The following is a 20349-nucleotide window of genomic DNA, read 5'->3' on the forward strand; positions in this document are numbered from 1 at the left end:
GACGGAGCAGCATTGGGGAGGGCCAGGCACTGTGGTGCAGCTAGGTCATGTGATTCGGCTCCGGGTGGGGTGGGGACGCGGCTCTTTCTTTCCCTTTGTTCTCTGGGCGTGGGGTCCCGCGCCGCGCCGCGTGGTGCCGGGGCGCAGAGGAAGTCGGGGGCGGGAAGGGAGCGAGAAACCTTCACTGTCCGGGGTCGGAACGTGCACGGGACACTCACGACGGCGTGCTGAGGTCACGAGGTTGCTCTCAGGAGACGGGGCTCCCGGCTCCTAGCCCATGAAGCAAGCCGGCCCCACTTCAAATCCAAATTTCTGTGACGCTTCACCGAAGTCATTGAACATAATGTCCACGATGGGCACTTGTTCCACTTTGGGGGTGTCGATCTCCAGGACAGTCTTCTGATAGCCTTTCTTGGTCTAGGGAAGAGGGGGCGGCAGCCATCAAGAACAGTGGGAGCTCTTGGAGTTTACCCATCACCCCCACAGCCCACCTGATTCTGAACCCGGCTGAGTGCCCTGTTTCTGCCCCCCACGACCCACACGGGCAGCAATTCAATCCTGTCCACTCGGGCAAGTGTTGGCAGAAATCTGGCATATGGCTGACCGGAGCATGCACTGAACTGCTAGAATGTTCCACGAATCCTCCTCAGACAGGCGGGAGAAGAACGCGGGTAAGGAGACCCTTCCAGGCTTTAAAGCAGCCCCCCACCTAGGACCCAAGACCGACTACAGAATGGGAAGGTCTTGCCGCAGAATCAAAATGAGGTGGTCCGTCCGTGTTCACAGATGAAGTACCCCAAGATGGCATCAGCAGAGCCTGGGGCCATGTGCGGCCAGTGCGACTACCCGCATCACACCCTGCCCTCGGCCCTCAAAGGGCTGGGACACTCAGAAGTAAGAGGACTTTGTGTTCACAAGCGGGGGTGCAGAGCCTCGGGTGCAGAGGGTACTGGGTAAACTGAGGCACAGAGGGACAGGGCTAGCGCAGTGAATCAGCAGCTTGTGGGGTGAGTCGGCGCCCAATCCTTGCTCAGACCCATGCCATCCAGAGGGCAGGACCCAAGCCCAGGAGAGACCTCCTCCCTCCCAGCCCATGTTCCCCGGAACAAAGAGTGAAGACCCAAGATTCTGTGGGCCCATGAGCCACCCAATTAACTGGGAGCGTTCAGAACATTTATGAGGCTCAACCTGCCCTGTTGTCCGTCACGTGCCCCCAAGACAAAGGTGCTCAATGTCCGAATCTTTCCCACGAGCCATGGGACAGCAGCCTGCCAAGTTATCTTGGACAACCTGTCGCGACCTTGGCGGAGGCCAGTTGTACAGTCTCAGCTGGCTCTGTGCCCAGGAAGGGTCTCCCCAGCCCCCAGAAGAAACCACCAGTGGGAGCCGGAAAGGATCCCTCCAAGGGGGCAGTGCGGTCAGGACGCAGCCTAGGAGAGGGGACTCTGAGGCCAGAGACTCAAACATCAGTCCCGACTTTGTTCTTTCTCTACCTCCCAGGGCTTCACCCCAGCGCTGGGGTCTAAATGTGTGTATCCCCCAAGCTGGTGGTGTTAGTAGGCAGGGCATTTGGGAGAGGATGAGGTCTTCAGGGTGGAGCCATGAGAAGGCGGGACCTTTGGGAGATGAGGTCATGGGGTGAGTGGGATTAGTGCCCTTACCCAAGAGGCCCCAGAGAGCCCCCCTCGAATGCCTCTGCCGGGTGGAGACACCGTGAGAAGCTGGTTGTCTGCTACCTAGAGGAAGGCCCTCCCCAGAACCTGACCCTGACCTCAGACTTCCAGCCTCCAGACCTGCAAGGAACACGTTTCTGTTGTTTATAAGCCACTCAGCCTATGGTGATCGCTGCTGGCTGCCTGAGTGGACTTAGGCAGACCCTGGGCTGGGATGTCCAGATTTCTGATCCTCAGAAGCTGAGGGAGTCTAGAAATATCTGCTGTTTCAAGTAGCTAAATGGAGGGGGGATCCTAATTTGTTGCAATAACCAATATACTCTCTGGGACTCAGTTTCCTTCGCTGGAAAATGTGTGCTGACTTCACAGAGGTGGAACGTGAGAATGAAGCTTCACGGTCCTTCACGCGTTCCAGGTGCTGGCTTTATGAACGTCTCTAGCTTTACCTCCTTGGAATATCCCTCTCAATGTCGTCCTGCCCACAGCCCTGCCTTGATGAGAGCACCCTTCCTACCACAGCTGGTCAGGCTGGGATTCACTTAAAGTTGGGATTAGAACTTCAGGGCAAATTCGGAGTCTCCAGAAGCTTGTGCACCCTGAACAGAGACGCTGATTCAGCAGGTTTCGGGTGGGATTCAGAATCTACATTATTTTAAAAAAGGTGTCTTGGGCCGGGCACAGTGGCTCATGCCTATAATGCTAACACTTTGGGAGGCCGAGGCAGGGGAAATGCTTGGGCCCAGGAGCTCAAGACCATCCTGGGCAACATAACGAGACCAAAAATTATTAAAAATTAGCCAGACGTGGTGGTGTGTGCCTGTAGTCCCATCTACTTGGGAGGCTGAGGTGGGAGATCAAGGCTGTGGTGAGCTGTGATTACACCACCACACTCCGGCCTGGGAGACCAAGACTCAAAAAAAGGTGTCTCAGAGAAATCTGATGTGTGTGACTCATGGCTGGCCTTTGAGAATCACTGTCCTCATCACAGGGCCTCCCAGGAACTTGGCAGCATGGATGCTGAGTATTCCATGGAATGCCCAGCGTGTGGGGCAGCCAGCACCCTGCGGCCGGCTTGGCCGGGCAGGGCACAGCCCAGATGCCTCTGCTGGCAACGCTGGCCGGGGGCAGAGGTCACAGCTCTCCAATGGCGAGGCAGGGCAAGGAGCAGCCACAGCCCTGCAGCTGCTGGCAGACATTGGTGGGCAGCAGAGGCTGGACGCAATATCCCTGAAGCCGGTGGCCACCCACGCCCTCTGGGGGTGAAACCTTGGGAGACCAGTGACCTCCACATCCTCCCCACCAGGCCAGCAGGGAGCTGGGACCACCTCTGTGGTCTGAGCCCTGTCTGCTCTGGCCTCTCCTTCCATGCCTGGTCCCAACCAGGGAATCCAGTGAGTTGGGCTGGCCTGGCCTCTACTGGGCTGCTGGAAGGCCAGCTGTGTGAACTCAGTGACAGGTCAAGTCAGTAAGCTGACCAGCAAGGCAGTGCCTGGTCCTTCTCCTCTCCCCTGACCCTGCCCAGGGACAGGCAGCATTGGCCTCCCACCCTCCTGGGGACAGGTAGTACTCGCTGAGCTGGCAGGCGCTCTCAGCCGGATTTATGGGGCCCCTCTGCTCCAATTACCTGAGCGCTTAGAGGGGGCTTATTTAAAGCAGGCTGCTACATGCTGCTCTGTTACCCCGCAATACCAGACGCATAAATAACCATTACAGGCCGGCGATGGCCCCCCGGGGGCGCACAAAACTGCGCAAACACCGGGATTTATGGGGCGGGATCCTTGGTCCTCTCGCGGGGTGATTTGTGCCTCCCCACGGGGTCCCTCGGCAGCCCTGTCGATCGGGCTACTCAACCGAACAGTGCCCACACCAGAATGCCAATTTCTGTGGCCATGATTACAAAAGGAATCCTTAGCAGGTAGGCCTTGGGGTCTGGACAGGGCTTTCGCCACATACCTAGGATCAGAGGATCAGGGGTTCCTTCCTGCAGGAACCCCGGAATTAAACAGAAGGATGGTGACTTTTTTTTTTTTTTTTGAGTCAGGGTCTCACTCTGTTGCCCAGGTTGGAGTCCAGTGACATGACCATAGCTCACTGCAGCCTTGACCTACTGGGCTCAGGCGATCGTCCCGCCTCAGCCTCCCGAGTAGCTGGAACTATGGGGGCACACTTTGCAGAAGAGCTTTTCAGGGGTTGGGGAGGGCAGAGCCTGCATGAATCTGGGCAGGCTTCCCCCCTAGATGCCTCTGCACCCCAAGGTCCCCTGGGGTTTGGGGATTTCTTCCTTCAGGGACCTTGGATACCTTGATCTTCCACAGGGGTGAGATTTGCCAAGTCCACAGTCAGATCTGAACACAAACCCACCCAAATCCCAGACTGCCATGCAGTGGGGAGAGGGGGCCACCCCCACCAGATGCCCCTGCATTCCCCTTCTCATGCTGCTGCCAGGTGCCCTTCTTTCCACCCAAATTTCCTTTCCAGGAGTTCTTTTTTTTCCTCCCCATCCACGGGGTTGTTCTGTCTTGAGCCATTCCCTCCCCACCCTTTTAGAGACAGAACCCACTCTTTCCAGGAGTGAAACGTACCGGAGTGGGAGCTGTTCCACCTCACCCCCCACCCAGCTTGCAGTCTGGGTGTCACTGCCCTGCTTTTGTGCCTAGTGATGCTCAAAGAACAGCTGCAAAGTTCAAAAATGGTCACGGTGGAGACGGAATGAGAGAGCAGGCATGCTCTACTCTGCTACAGTTGGGACGGCCACTCAGGCTCCTACCAGTGACGTCATGAGAGACAGTGGCCTGTTTGGATGGCAGCTGTGTTTGGAGTGCAACCTCGGGGCTCCTGGCCGCCAGCTCCAGCCACACTGGCTTCTTGGAGGAGACTAGCTAGGTCCTCTAAGCCCTTGGGGCAGATGAGTCCCTTTGATCTCCTGCAAATCTCTGCTTGTTTGTTTTTTTTTTTGTGCAGGACAGCCATTCTCCATGTGGGAAATTCTGCCCCCGGGAGACACGGACAATGTCTGGAGATGTTTCTGGTTGTAATGACTAGAGGGCTGCTACTGGCATCTCTTGAGCAGAGGACAGGGATGCTGTTCACCATCCTATGGCACATGGGACAGCCCCACAAAATCATCATCATCATCATAATCATCATCTGGCCTTGAATGCCAAAATCACTGAGGCTGGGAAACTCTTCCATCAGCTCTAGAACCAGACAGAAGGGACCAGAACTTGGAAGTGGTGGGTGGGTGTCATGGACAAGCAGACTTTAGCTCAATCCTCGGAAGAGCTTCCTGACACCAGGACTATAACCATGGCTTGGGCTATCTCAGGAGGTAATGAGAGCCCCATCAATGGAGGCATTCAAGGTGCAGCAATGCCAGGAAGGGGGTGGAGAGCTACTAGACTGTCAAGAACAGGTACACATGCTGGACTGTTAAGGTCTCCTGTGGTTTCGGAATTCCCTTCCCCAGGAAGCTGGATCTCTCAATCTCCCACAGGGATGAGTTCTGGATCTGTGGGTCAGGTCTGAGAACTGACTCCCACAAATCCAGAGGGTGGTGGCAGTAGGGAGGGAGGCTGAGCCCTCAGGGTACAGACGGTTCCTGCCCGGCATAGCCTGGCCACACACTTGCCCGGGGACAAGGAACAGCCTTCATCCTCAGCGTAGCCCCAGGGCTGTCAGAACTATTTCCTTTTGCAGGGAAGGGTGTTGAGCATCCTAGGACTGAGGCCAGGTGCTCCTCAGGGCTGCTGGTGGGGAGGAGGCAGGACTGGAGGCTGGGCCCAACCTGCCCCCAGGGGCGGGGCCGACCCTCTGAGTCCACACTTGCTTTATGAGACCATCCCACAATGCTCTGCGTGGACCAGTAGTCACATGCCCCAGCTCAGGGAGGGTGCCGTGTGGGGTTGACCCTGGACACTGAGTGTGGGACCAGCAGAGAGGGTGGGGTCGACACTTGTCCCATTCCCTCGGGAGCCAGCCTGGGCGGGTGATGGGGCTTGGAAATGTGTCTCCTCCGATCTCTAATCTCGTGTTGAAATGTGATCTTCGATGCTGCGGTGGGGCCTGGTGGGAGGTGGTTGGGTCCCGGGGGCAGATCTCTCATTTGGGCTCAGTGCCATCCTCACTGGCTCTATTGGTTGGTTGTTTAAAAGAACTGGGCACCTTCCCCTGCTTCCTCTCTGGCCATGTGGTTTCCTCACCCCATCCCCTTCTGCCATGGAAGCTTCCTGAGGCCTCGCTAGATGCCGGTGCCATGTTTCTTGTATAGTCTACAGAACCGTGAGCCCGATCAACTCCTTTTATTTATAACCTGTCCAGCCTTAGGCCAGACATGGTGCCTCACACCTGGAATCTCAGCACTTTGGGAGGCCAAGGCAGGAGGCTCACTTGAGCCCAAGAGCTCAAGACCGCCTGAGCAACATAGTGAGACCTCGTCTCTACAAAAAATTAACAAATTAGCAGGGCATGGTGGTGCACATCTGTAGTCCTAGACACTCAGGAGGCAAGACAAAAGGATCACCTGAGCCCAGGAGGTTGGGCTTTCTTTGAGCTGTGATCATGCCAGTGCACTCCAGCCTGGGTGACAGAGTAAGGCCTTGATTCAAAAAAAAAAAAAAAAAAAAAATTGCCCAGCCTTGGGTGTTCCTTCATAGCAGCACAAACAAACCAAGACAGTAGGTGGTGTTTTAGGGTCTCAAGAACAGGTGGGGAAGAGATCAGGGGTTGATATCAGGAAGTTACCAGAATACCCACAGGCTAAGCTTCTCAGAGACCCACCACCTCCAGCCTCTAGAAGGCCACACAAGTGGGACACATCTGAAAACATTCACGGGACATCCCTGGTGCCCGGCTGCATTTCCAGGACACACGGGCACACCCCAGACCTGAGCAGCTGCCCAGGTGGACAGCATCCCCCAGAGATGCACTCCCAAGAGGCTGGCCCTGAGTTGGGGTGAGCTGGGGCAAGAGAGGAAGATGCCCACACACCCGGGGGCAGAGGTAGGGTGTGAATGCCAATGCCAGCCGAGTGGTCTGAGCAAGCCTCTCGCCACTTGGGTCTTGGTTCCCCTGCCTGGGAGTAAGATCTCCCCCGACATGAGGAGGGTCTGAATGGGCTGGACCCACAGTAGGGTCCTGCCAGGCCACCGACTGGTCGCAGTTGTAGGTGACGTTCTGGTGAGCGGAAGCACTTAACAGCCACAGGAAAGTCATTGTGGCAACAGCAATGCTGCGGTCACTCTTGGGGCCTGAAGAGCGTCTCCCAGGATGGCATGTTTTCAGGAGCAAACTCAGCCCTAGTCCTGGCCACTTCTGGGAAAGACCTGCCCAAGGACAGACAGGCTTGGATTCTGAACTACAAATGACACTGGGTCTTTTTTTTTTTTTTTGGTAGAGACCGGGTCTTGCTATGCTGCCCAGGCTGGTCTCAAACTCCTGGCCTCAAGCGATCCTCCGGCCTCGACCTCCCAAAGTGTGTATCAGCCACCATGCCTGGCTGACACCAGGTCTTCAACGCCTCACTCCATGTCACACCCAGGAATGGAGTGATGAACCCAGGCCCCCTGGATCTTCCTGCCGGTCTCACATTTCCTTTCCTAACTCCAGCACCGTAGAAGGTTCCAGAAATTCTGGCTATGCACACTTGGGGTTCCGAGTCTTCCAGCAATGGTGGGGCTGCCCAGGGGCAGGAGCCTAGTCTGGGGACACTCACGGCACCTCCAGCAGGTGCTCAATAGATGCATGTTGAGGGAGGCATAAGCCCCACGGAGGCGTGCGTGAATGACGTCATGGCTGAGGGGCGACACTCACCGCACAGCCGTCCACCAGGGCGCGGATGTAGGGGTTGTTGTCGTAGGACATCTCCTCGTCATTGGAGCCCAGGAAGCGGATGGCCTTGTCGTAGCTGCCTGTGGCCGCGTCCTGCCAGGCCACCGACTGGTAGCAGTTGTAGGTGACGTTCTGGTGGGCGGAGGCACTTAGCAGCCGCAGGAAAGTCATCTGCACCACGCCCACGGGGTTGCCCTCGGCGTCCACATAGGAGAGCTGCAGGGGTACAGGAGGGGAGGGTCAGCGGGTCAGGGACACACATCGAAGCCCCACATCCGTGCTGCCCCCTGGGCCCCTGAGGCCAGCACACACGGGCTCCCTTGGAGATTTCCAGGAAGAACGTGAACCACTCCTTGATTTCTTCAGAGACTTAAATAATTCCCCCACTCTGGTGGCCTTGCTTATTTTGCAGGGTTCAGAGCAAATACTGCCTCTTCCAGGAAGCCTGCCTGGGTTAGACGCTCCTGTGGCTGCCATCCCCCACCTTGGTCCGTCTTTCCTACTGAACCGTATGCTTGGAGAGGGCAGGAAAGTGTCCCCCTTGCTTGCTGCTGGCCCCGGTGCCCAGCCCATGGCTGTCCCGGCATGCACTTGATAAAAAGGTTTGCTGCACAATGAACAGCAGCTGGTGTCTCTAGGCCAGCGCCTACCGCGCGGCCCGCTGAAGCTGTTCTTCCTCCACACCTCCACCCACAGACCTCCTTCCTTCTGCCGTTCGGGCGCCTCCGTCCCAGATGGTGATCTGGGTCTGCCCAGTTTGCATGTGTTGACCGAACAGCAAAGCATCCTCAAAATAAGCCTTGCATTGAGACTGTCCCTTGCATCCCTGAGTCACAGAGCACCGTGCACCCATCACTGCACTGGGACACCTGGAGCTGCAGGTGAGGTTTGGCTGCCCCCCAGAATGGGGGGGGTACGGGGCCAGAGATCGTACCTGGACTTAAGTGATCCTCTTGTCTTAGTCTCCTGAGTATCTGGGACTGCAGGTGTGCACCACCATGCCCAGTTGATTTTTGCTTTTGTAGAGATGGGGTCTCACTACGCTACCCAGGCAGGTTTCAAGCTCCTGGCCTCCAGTCATCCCCCTGCCTAGATCTCCCAAAGTGCCAGGATTATAAGTGTGAGCCACTGTGACTGCCCTAGGATCAGTTTCCCTGGGAGTGACAGACGGAGATCTCTGACCCCACCCTGGCTGCACCCACTTCCTGAGCTCCCTGGACAGTTCTGCGTCCTCCCTCTGCTCCAGGCCTCTGTCTGGCTCCTCCTTCTGCCCAGAACATCACCCCCTCGGCAAGAGGGGCCTCCGCTGCTGTCCTCTGGGTCACGGTCCAGACCACAGCTCTCGGGAAGACTCCCCCCCACTTCCAGCCTCTAGGGCCGGGGTGGAGCACCCTGGCCCGCATCCCAGCCTCCACCCCTGCAAGACTTCACACCGCCCTGGCCCCGTGTCCAAAGGCCGGCAGAGGAAGGTACTCATGAAAGGAATAAAAGAAAGACTATCCCGGGGGCTCAGGAGCTCCTGAGAAGCCAGAACTGGCGAGGGGCAGGGGGCTTGGGACCTCAGGGGGGTGACTTGGGCCAGCTGGGGCCCGACGGTCAGCCGCCAGGCAGGAAGGCCGGCAGAGGGAGGGTCAGGCTACCTGGATGGCCGGGGTGATCGGGAGCCCTCCTGGAGGCATGGAGGCCCAAGAGGGCGTCTGGCATGGCCATTCAAGAAACACCCCTTCTTCCCTTCCCAGGGGTGGCTTCCCAGGGGATGAATGGGCCTTCCTGTGGCCGAGTGGCTCCATCGGCCCGCCTTGCCATGCTGGCAACATGACCCTCCCGTCTCTACACAAATCCAGGGAAGGCATCAGAATGTGCCACTTCTTCTCAAGAGGCCTCCCCAGTGTCACGAGTTGGGAGTCCCCAGATGGGCGCAGGGCCTGCTGCAGGGTGCCCTGAGAGACATGCTTGGATTTCAGCATCTCTTCAGCAAACCCAAGCTTTCTGGAACACTCCGCACCGCCAGGGGAGGCGGACACTTCTAATGCCCATGAAACGGAGCGTGTGTCTCTCCCCCAACCCAGGGGGACCCCAAGGCCCCTCTCTGCGGGGAGGGCAGGGCCCGAACTGTCTGTGGCATTGGGAAATGAAGGAGAAAAATGCCAGCTTCTGAGACCAGCTGTCCCCACCCCTGGGCAGCTGCCACCCCCCACCCCCACGGTTCTGTTTTAGATCCTGCCCCGGCCCAAAAGAGCCATAGGGAACACGTGAAGGAGGTTTTAAATCACCGTTGCCACATGTGTCTGGGCATGTGGAGTGGAGGAAGGATGGAGATGGGCACACTTTATAACTCACTTTAGTTTTTATTTTTTGAGTCACTCTGTCACCCAGGCTAGAGTGCAGTAGTGTGATCACAGCTCACCACAACCCCGACCTCCTGAGCTCAGGCAAGCCTCCTGCCTCAGTCTCCATTGTTGCTCGAACTACAGGCGTGTGTCGCCATCCCTGGCTAATTTTAACATTTTTTTGTAGAGACGTAGTCTCACTATGTTACCCAGGCTGGTCTCAAATTCCTGGGCTCAAATGATCCTCCTGCCTCAGCCTCCCAAAATGCTGGGATGACGGATGTGAGCCACCATGCCCGGTCCTATAACCCACTTTTTAACTAGATGTAACTAGAGGCAACCAAAGTATCTGGCCAGCCCAGGAGCTGCCCCTTCACCATAGGGCAGAGGGAACACCCTGAGGCCCAAAGCCATCAGCAAACACTATGTGGGGCTCTTGGATGTGGCACTGGTGAGCCTCACAGGCGGACCATGAGAGAGAAAGTGTATACAAACCAGCAGGAGGGGCCATCCGGTGCTCCTGGGAGGGGATGTGACTGACTCGAGAAAAGACGCATGCCGCAGGGAGAAGCCAGCGTGTGCCACTGGACACAGAAGGACCCGAGGGCCCCATGTGGGACTCCCAGAACCCCATGGAAACCCTCCCTTTCTGGTGGGAAGGGGTTTCTGCAGTGTTATCTCACTGGAGGATGATCTGGGAGGCCCCACCCAGAGAGAGTTCTGATTTCTTTCTATTTTTTTTGAGTGGGAGTCTCACTCCATCCCCGGGCCAGAGTGCAGTGGCATGCTCATGGCCACCATAGCCTCGACCTGCTGGGCGCAGGCAATCCTTCTGACTCAGCCTTCCAAGTAGCTGGAACTGCAGGCATGTGCTACCACGACCGGCTAATTAATTTATTTCTTTGTTTATCATAGAGACGAGGTCTTGCCAAGTTGCCCAGGCTGGTTTTGAACCCTTGAGCTCAGGCAATTCTCTTGCCTCAGCCTCCCAAAGTGCTGGGATTATAGGCTTGAGCCACCACGCCCAGCCGAGTTCTGTTTTCTTTGAGGAGAGACCCCCATCAACCGCGCATCCGCCGGTGATAGTCACAGCACTAGAAGGAAGGCTTTGGGAAGGCCCAGAAGTCAGCTGGGATTTTCCCCTGGAGGGTCCCTTTGTCCCCAGCCCTGGTCAGTTGGGAAACAGGGTAGCGGTGGGTGGTGGGCAGTTTGCGAGTGAGGTGTCACAGCCAGTTCCTCCGAGGGAGGGACCTGGGCTCTGCCCGTTTTGCATGTTTTGGAGGGTGGCATAGGGGGCTTCTTTGGAGATCAAATGCCAGCACGAGAGGCGAGAGGGCAGGGTCAGGCCCAGGCAGGGGCCAACAAACAGCAAGGGTGCAGGACGGACCTGCCGCCCTGGTCCTAGGCAGATTAATCCTCCACGGTCCCTACCCTGTGCCCTCTGGGCCAAGCAGCCCTGGCCACTGGCCTTCCTCCCTAAGTGCTGTGCCAGGTCCTTCTTTTTTTTAATTTTGAAGAGAACCAGGGTCTCACTAGGTTGCTCAGGCTGGTCTTGAACTCCTGGGCTCAAGCGATCCTCCTACCTCAGCCTCCCAAAGTGCTTGGATTACAGGCACCAGCCACCGTGCCCGGCCTGTTCTAGGTCCTTCTGTGTGCCAGCGACTTTTTGGAAAGACAGCACAACAAGGCAGAGAAGCGAAAAAAACAGGAGAAAGAAGAGAATGAGGCTGTCTAAGCCTTCAGCAAGATAGCCAAAGAAGCCTCCAAAGTGTTGCCCGTGGGAGCACACACCTCAGTGTCGGGAAAGCAGCTAGCGTGACTCGAAGGCCGACAACACAGAAGGCACAAGACATTCATGATCAGCCAGGACGAGCCTCTAGGTGAGGGGACGAGGGGCTTCAGAGGTGCGGATGGGGCAATGGCGGCCAGAAGCCACTGCTCTCTGAATCCTTGGGGAGAGGCGTGGCCTCTGCACCCTCAAAGGGGAGGCTGGAGCTGGCTGGAGGACGGTGACCCGCGGCCAAGGGTCGGGTTGGACACCTGGGACCTGAGGGCTGGCTTCTGCAGGGGAAAGACCCTCAGGTCACGTAGGGACGGGGCCAAGTTAAGAAGGAACATCTGGGCTCTCCACGGCACCCCAAACCCACTTGCAGGAAAAGGGCACAGAACTGTGCTCTTTATTTCAGCAAAGGGCCCAGATCTCACTTCTGCAGTGTTCAGGTAAGCAGCCTCTGGCCTCCCACCAAGTCCAAACAGGTTCTGGGCGTCTCCACTGGCCAGAAAAGCTTCCCACTTGTTTCTTTCTAGGGACGCCGGTCTCCTTTCCTCTCAGGGACGGGTTATGTAAGACTCGATCCCCAGAAGTTACGGCACGACTCACACCACTGCGTGGGGTGCAACTGAGAACTCTGAGGCCGGGTGGGCAGTCGGGGGGCTATTCATCCCCAAGCTGCAGAAGGAGCAGACACGTGGTACAGGCCTGGGAAGGACCCCGGATACTTTAAGTGGTCCCAGATCTGTGACCTCCACCCTGCCCACGGGATGGAGCAAAAGCCTGCCCGCTCCCAGGTACTCCGCCCTTAATTCGTGGGCAGCTGGGCGGCACCATCCGTGGGTGCAGACCAGTCCTGGCGCAGGGCCCACACCCAGCTCTGGGCGCCCTAGATCCAACAGAAAACCACCCTCCTACTCCAGGCTGAAAGGCACTCCGGCGGGGGCAGTGGGAGGGGTGCCCGAGAGAACCCCACGCCTGTGCTGGGTCTTGCTGTCATGGGACGTGGAGCAGTTCGGCCAGGGGGCGAGAGCGGTGTGGCACATGGTGGCGATTATTCCCATGCAGAGCCGCGAGCCAGCCGTGCCGCAAGCGAGCAGCCGAGGCGGCCGGGCCCAGCGCCCACTTACCAGGGAACCCCGCTTGTACTGACTATACCAGGTGGAGGGCTGCTCTTTGGGCCAGCGGGCCATTTTACTCTGTAAGATACGAGACGGGCGGGTTTAAAGCCACAACCGCACACATGCCAGAGGCCGCCTTACCAGTTTCCCACGCTTGAATTCACTGAACCAGGAGCCCGGGTTCTCTTTGGGCCAAGAAGTGATTCTGGCCTAAACGTCCAGCGAGGAGGTGAAGAGAGAGAAATAGAATGAGATGGTTACTGCTCCTGCAGGTGTGAGAGACACCCCTGTGCTCCCCGGTCCTGTGACCTCATTCTCACGCTGGGCAGATGCAGCAGGGGACCACCCTGAGAGTGAAGGGTGTCGAGGAGACCGGTGACGAGGGGGAAGTGGCACTGCCCGGAGCTCCCTAGGTACCCGCACCGCCTGGCCTGCTTCCCAGGGGATTGCATTCTGTACTGATCAGCTTCCTACATTAGGCCCCAGCATAGGGCTCAGCTCTTAGTAACTGATGCTTGTGGGTGTAGAGGAGTGAGTGAGTGATGGAACCTCAATGACCGGGATGAAGGTGACCATGGCAGTAAAAGCCAGCATTCTCCTCACGGCCTCCACCTGGCTGCTGTGTGTGTATGAGTGTGTGTGTCTGGTGTGGTTTGCGACGTGGGGTTTGTGATATGGTATGTGTGTGTTTATGGTATGATGTATACATGGTGTGGTTTGCAGTGTATATGTGTGTGTGGTTTGGGATGTGGTTTAAGGGGTGTGTGTGTGTGTGTGTGTGTGGTGGGGTCTTTTCTGAAGACTGAGGACCTGTGGACTGTGGGTCCTCCTGTGAGCCACCGGCTGGTCTCCTGTTGACAAGAGACGGAGGGTCCGCTCCCCTAATGCCTCCTGGAATTGTAGATACAGAGGACACACTTAGGAGAGCAGGGTTCAGGGATGCTATGGAATGAATGAATGAATGGATGAGTGGGTGGATGGATGGGTGGGTGGATGGATGGGTGACTGGATGATTGCATGGGTGGGTGGATGGGTGGGCAGATGGACAGATGGGTGGATGGGTGGATGGAGGGTGGAAGATTGGATGGGTGGCCAGAGAGATGACTAGATGGAAGATTAGATGGACGAACAGCTGAAGGATTATTAGATGGATGGGTGGGTAGACGCCTGGCTGGCCAACACTTGGGGAGAGCAAGACAGAGGTGCCGTGGGGTGGCTCAGAGACGTCTGGGGGTCTGTCCAGAGAATGCTCCAGCAAGGCCACGGGCAGAGGACAGGTGGTGAAAGAGGGTGAGAAACAACACCTTTTCTCACTGAATTACACCCGGCCTCTGCCAGACTGAAGGAAACAAGAACCGAGCTGGAACGTCCTTGTGTTTGAATTCTCTTTCTGAAGCATAGGACGCTCACTGCTAGAAACGCAGGCTCTTGAGGATGTCACATTTCAGGTCGGGGAGGGAACACATTAAACGGGAGCCCACACGTCTCCCCACCAGCATGCGGCTCTTGCCACGGCCACCAGCTGCTGGCCCTGGGTTGCTATGCTCACAGTTTAGGGAGTGGTGGGGCAGCGGCCCCCAGGGAGGACTCAGGGGCTCTCCCTCCAGCGGAAAACTGCTTCTGCGGCCAGAGGCCATTAGGAAGTTGTGGCTGTAGAGTAGGGGCTGCAGCCCCACAGAGGGTTGTCTGCGCCTCGGATCATGTGGCTGAGCCCTCCGAGGGGGACACCATGGAGGCGCATCTGTCTGTCCAGGACGACACGGGGCAGAAGGCTCGAGTCTCGGTCATCTCTCCAGTCAGTGAGGAGGAGCCCTCGTCCTCCTTGCCTGTCCTGAGCCAATGTGGCCTCTGCCTCAGGTGCACACTTGAGGGATGGCAGTGTATGCCTATCTACATGTACCCACACACCAGCTGCACACTATCCACATGCCCATCCACACGTACCATCCCACATGCACCCACACACTAGCCACATGCCCATCTGCACACACCCACACACTATCCACATACCATCTGCATGCCAGCCACATACTATCCACACACCCATCTGCATGCACCCACATGCTATCCACACACCTCTGCATGCCGGCCACACACTATCCACATGCCATCCACACACCCATCTGCACACACCCACACACTATCTACACACCACTCACACAGCACACACACTATCCACACGCCCATCCACACATACCCACATACTATCCGTATGCCATCCACATGCCCACCTGCACGCACCCACACACTATCTACATGCCCATCTGCATGCACCCACACACTATCTATACATCATCCACATGCCACCCATACTATCCACACGCCCATCCACACATACACAATCCACATGACATCCACACACCCATACACCACCCACATACCATCTACACTCCCATCCGCGCACACCCACTTATCATCCACATGCCTATCCACACACGACCACATAACATCCACATGCTCATCCACATGTGCCCACATACCATCCACATGCTCATCCACACGCACCCACAGACCATCCATGCACCACTCACACCCATCTACACATCCATCCACACACACCCATGCACACTCACACACCCCACATACCTGTTTATACTCACACACAATCCACACACCACCCACACACTATTCACGTGCCATCCACATGCCTGTCCACATGTCACCCACACACCACCCACACGGTTGTTCACACGTACCCACATGCCACCCACACACCATCCGCATGCACCCCCAGAGCATCCTCATGCACCCTCATAGCAGCCACACATCAGTCACATGCCCATCCATGCACTACCCACATCCCATCTGCACACCCATCCACACACACCCACATACTACACTCCGCTCACATGCCCCACATGTCTGTCTCTACTCACTCATATGCCACCCACACACCATCTACTCTCCCACCCTCATGTCTGTACACACTAACCACATAACAGCACACACCCATCCACATAAGCTATTCCCCCATCCACACGCACACAAATTCCTGCTACAGAGCTAAGGCCCTGGGAGGCCACAGGGGTGACCATTTAAGAACATTCCCCAACATCTCGATGAATCAGAACCTTAGTGCCTAGCCACCTTCCTGACTAAATAGGTTTTAAAACAAAGCACCCAGTAGGAACTAGAACAAACCCCCCGGAAATAAGCTGGTACTAATTTAGGCTAAGGGCAGCTTCTAGAAGAGATCTTCGGGTCACTTTATTATACCTGCCACCAAATTCCTTCAAAGGGTTATTTTTTGAGGGGTGTTTCAGGTCAGGAGAAGCACCGAGTCACTTGAGAAAGGCTTTTACCAACTAGCACTGGGGTGGCAAGACCCCAGGCCACACAATTTCATTTTATTGCTAACCAATTTCTTCTTAAAACCACTCAGGCCTACAACTGGAAGAACACTTGTATTTATGAAACGGGTCGATTTCTGGTTTTCAGTCTTAAAGCTGCGTATGTGAGAAACGCCTGAAACCCTCGACCCTGTCGTGAGACGTACACCCCATGGGGGCCATTGTGGGACATGGGTACTCACCCCTTCTGACTTCTTGTCGGGGAAGACGCACGTTGACCCTCCAGCCGTGAAGTTGCAGTAAACTTTGAAGGAATCCCTGGAGCATCCTTGGTTGGGATCTACCCAGTATTCACCTGGATTCAGAGACAGGAAGGGAGGTGGGCAGATTCATGAGAATGGCTCCCTGGACAGTTCCAGAAGCCGCTGCAACGTTTCAGCCCAGCAGTTAAAATGTACGTCCAGGGCCTTCACGCCACCAGCAAGGCACATGTTTTATCGCATTTTGCTTCTCCTGCCGGGCCCATAAAGAGATGTGGACAAACTCATTCACCAAGAACACAGTCAGAACGCAAAGCACGCTGGGTACGTGTTCTGGTGACCAGAGAGGGCAGAGGGCTCGGCCCACTCTCTGGGTGGACAAAATGCAGAGAATGTTCAGGAATGAACTGTGGAGATTCGTGTGTGTGGGACCAGAGTCTTACTGGAGGGAAGATAAACAACCACAATTTTATTTTATTATTCTTTTTTGAGTCAAGGTCTCACCCTCTTGCCCAGGCTGGAGTGCAGTGGCACAAACAGAACTCACCGCAGCCTTGATCTCCTGGGCTCAGACAATTCTCCCATTTTAGCCTCCTGAGTAGCTGGGACTACAGGTGTGTACCACCATGCCTGGCTAATTTCTTTTTGTAGAGACATGGTCTCACTATGTTGTCCAGGCTGGTCTCAAACTTCTGGGCTCAAGTGATCCTCCTGCCTCGGCCTCCCAATGTGCTGGGATGACAGGTGTGAGCCACTATGCGCAGACTGGATTTTTATTGTGCAGTCGGGGTTTGACTTCACGACCATGAGGGAGGATACTTTGCTTCTTCATGACACCACAGAGTTTAAATGTTGCCTGTCCAAGCACAGTACCTGCTGCAAATCCTAACACTAACCCGTATTCTGGGTCTTACGATATGCCAGGCCCAAAAGCATCCATGTTCGGTCCTGTTTAACTCTGTGCTCTCACAGGGAGATGTTTTATTTCTACTGGACAGACCAGGAACGTGAGGCTTGGGGTCCACCAGGTCACCTTCAAAAATGGCTAAGGTAACTAGTCTACCTGGACTCAAAGGCTTGGCCTGTAATCGCCTGGTGAGGTCCATGAGGGGAGGCCCCGCCTGTCCCGCCTATTCCACTGTTCCCAGCTGCGCTGTTCTGGCCATTCACTGTTTGTCCTGAGGACCCTGCCCCAGCCCTCACCGTCGGGGAAGTCAGGATGGCACAGCTGCAGATCTTTGCAGGTGCGGGCGGGGTTCTGCTGCGTGCCCAGGGGCCGCTTCATCTGCTCTATCTCCAGCTTCAGGGAGTTGAGCGAGCCAAAGATCTCCTCCATGCCGTCCGCATAGTCTGAGTAACTCTCCCCATTCCCGTCATCTAGCAGCTGGCTGGCATCAATGTTTCGCCGTGTCCGGGACGCCTGGATTGGCAGGGGCTGGATGACCTCGCCCGGGGGGCCCTGAGCGCAGCATAAGGACAGTGGTGAGTAGAAGGGTGGGAAAGGAACAGACGGGCCTGGGATGGGGCAGAGCTAGGACAGTGGGGTGCGCTGGGTTGGTGCACTGCTCGGGTCTCTGGAACATTCCACGCCTGTCCCCACTGCCAGGTTCTCATCTGCACTGAGCGCCTCTCCCTCTGAGCCACGTCCCAGGTGCCCCGAGACCCAGCCCCTCCTGCCTTTGTCTGGAGCCCACACTTAGCAGTCCAAGGCCTTGTGCTTGTGTCTGCCACCCTGTCCTCCCTGGATTGAAGCCCAAGCCTTGAGGAAAGTGATCAGATCCCCCCTCCTGTCTCTGGGCACTGCCGGGGCTGCACACAGTGGGGCCACAGGTTTGCGGGAGGCAAGGTGCTGCTTGCATTCAGAAGGCGCAGCCCAGATGAGGACGGTAGTCAAAGGGCTACACTGCCCAAGAGGGCGTCTCACCCCAGCCCAGCTCACAGCGAGCTTTCTCCTGCGCCCTAGGGGCCTGATCTAGCGTTCCCCCATCCTGACATGCATTCATGCACACACACATTATATTCAAATACATGTGGACACACCACACATGCACACACGTTACACATGCACAAACACACGCATACACATCACACACATTACACAGAGACACATATACATTACACATACATGCACACTATATAAGAACATGCACATTTCACGTGAATATGGACATTATACACTTTTCATGCATACACATTACACATGTACACATATGCACAAGGCATTATTCACACATTACATGCACAGACACCACACACATATTACATACATTATACATGCACACACACTACACAAGCTCACAGAAACATCACATGCACACACATTACATGGACATTAAAAACACACACACATTACACATGCACACACACTACACATGCTTACATATATTAGGCATACACACATTACACATGCTCACACACATTATACATGGACACACATTACACACGCACACATGCACTTTCTCCTCCCCCTACCTTGGCCAACTATTCTTCCTAAGGAAAGTTGGCCTGTGAGTCCTCTGTGGACAGACCTATGTGACTCATTTTTTCCCCACTGTGTCCCAAGGGACAAGGCCCCTGGGCCCACCACACAGGTTTCCTCAAGTCTAGAAGGAGGCCATGCAAACAGATGCTCCCCTCAGAGCTGGCCAGGACTCCACCCCTCTTCCAGGCTTTGAAGGCCACTTACCGGTGGGCCGGGGGGTCCTGGGTGGCCTGCCTCACCCTTTGGGCCAGTTGGACCCTGGGGAAAAAGAAGAGAGCCAAGCCTCAGTCACAGAGACACGAAGTGACTCTGAACCCACCTGCAGCTCTAGAATGTTCCCCGGAAACTTCCCTGGAGGAGGTGGCCCTCACAGCCGTGAGGAGGGAGCAGGACAGCAGGGACCCCTCTACCCTCCCAGAGGCCCCCAGATGGAACCAAGTGGGTCAGAGGCCTTCCTCAGGTAGACAGCAAGTGGCCCAAATGCCTGGGTCCGAACCATGCTGGGGCAGTTTGGAAAGATGGAGGGAGGCATGCGGCAAAGACTTCCCTGAGCTGAGATGGGCTCAGGTGGCCCTCATGCAAGAGGACACACCTCTCCCCTGCCCCCAGGCGCCTGGGCCAGGCAAGGGCTGAGAATCACTTACCGAGGAGCCCTTAGCACCTTTTGGACCGGGAGGACCCTGCAGAGAGCAGAGGGCAGAGCGTCAGCGGGCGACCCCCACCTCCAGCCCTGCCCATGCATCCGGTCCCCCTCATGCCCGTGTTCCCCCAAGAAGTCTCATGGAGATGGGAGAGGAGCCAGTGCAGCTAGTTCTCACCCACAGGGAGGCACCAGCGGGTCCTGCCCACTCAGGCCAGCCTCCTGCCCTCCCTGGCTGGGAGATGACAGCTCAGGCACCCCCCCGAGGGACAGTGGAAAAGGGTACGTCTTGGCTCAGAAGGGTCTGCTGAAACACACTCTCCTGCCTTTTTCACAGCCCTGGGGGCAACCAGGGGCCCCCTTAGGCCACATGTACCTGAGGCCCAGCTGCTATGGGGATGTCCTGGGGGTACCAGGTCTCCCCTAGCAGAGTGAGGGAGGCCCCAGGCTAGGGTGCCAGAAGAGAGGACCACGCTGGCCCCGCGGCTGAGGGAGGGGAGGCCTGGAGAGCCAGCACCACCCCCCCTCCTTCCCCAAATGCCTACAGACGAGAATCCTCATTCCCTAGAATGACGGATAGAGGTTTCCCTCCTGGTCTCCCCACCACAAACCAGCACCCCGCAACTCCAGATCCTTATTCCTGTCACTACTAACCCCAGTGTCGGGTTCATGGGGCAAATCTATCCTGGAAGCCATATGACTTCCCCTCGAATCTTCAGCTCCAAGGTTCAGGGCCACCCCACCCCCTGGCCCTCCCAGAACAACCCAAGAGAACCACTGAGTCCCTCCCAGATACTCACCGGCAAGCCAGGGGGCCCTGGAGGCCCGAGTGGGCCAGAAGGCCCAGTGATACCCTGAAAAGGAACAGAAGCCATACATCACCCATCACCTTCACCAAGGAGGACTTGATGAACAGTGCTCGCCTCCACCCAGCCGCCTCACCCCCCGCCCCCCCA

General features: G+C 56.5%; 1 protein-coding gene across 1 annotated transcript in view; it reads right to left on the reverse strand.

Annotated features, from left to right (window-relative positions):
* COL5A1 (collagen type V alpha 1 chain) overlaps positions 1-20349 on the reverse strand; it is a 196482-nt gene continuing 176133 nt past the window's right edge. Inside the window, exons 62-69 of the mRNA XM_021712966.1 lie at positions 20194-20247; positions 19398-19433; positions 18958-19011; positions 17475-17730; positions 16254-16366; positions 12731-12799; positions 7482-7715; positions 1-417 (exon numbers count right to left, since the gene is read on the reverse strand). Of these exons, the coding sequence (XP_021568641.1) occupies positions 271-417; positions 7482-7715; positions 12731-12799; positions 16254-16366; positions 17475-17730; positions 18958-19011; positions 19398-19433; positions 20194-20247 (963 nt within the window). The 3' untranslated portion in view covers positions 1-270. The remainder of the gene's footprint in view (positions 418-7481; positions 7716-12730; positions 12800-16253; positions 16367-17474; positions 17731-18957; positions 19012-19397; positions 19434-20193; positions 20248-20349) is intronic.

This window comes from Carlito syrichta, unplaced genomic scaffold, assembly GCF_000164805.1.
Source record: "Carlito syrichta isolate Samal-C Ts95f unplaced genomic scaffold, Tarsius_syrichta-2.0.1 Scaffold303895, whole genome shotgun sequence".
NCBI lineage: Eukaryota > Metazoa > Chordata > Mammalia > Primates > Tarsiidae > Carlito > Carlito syrichta.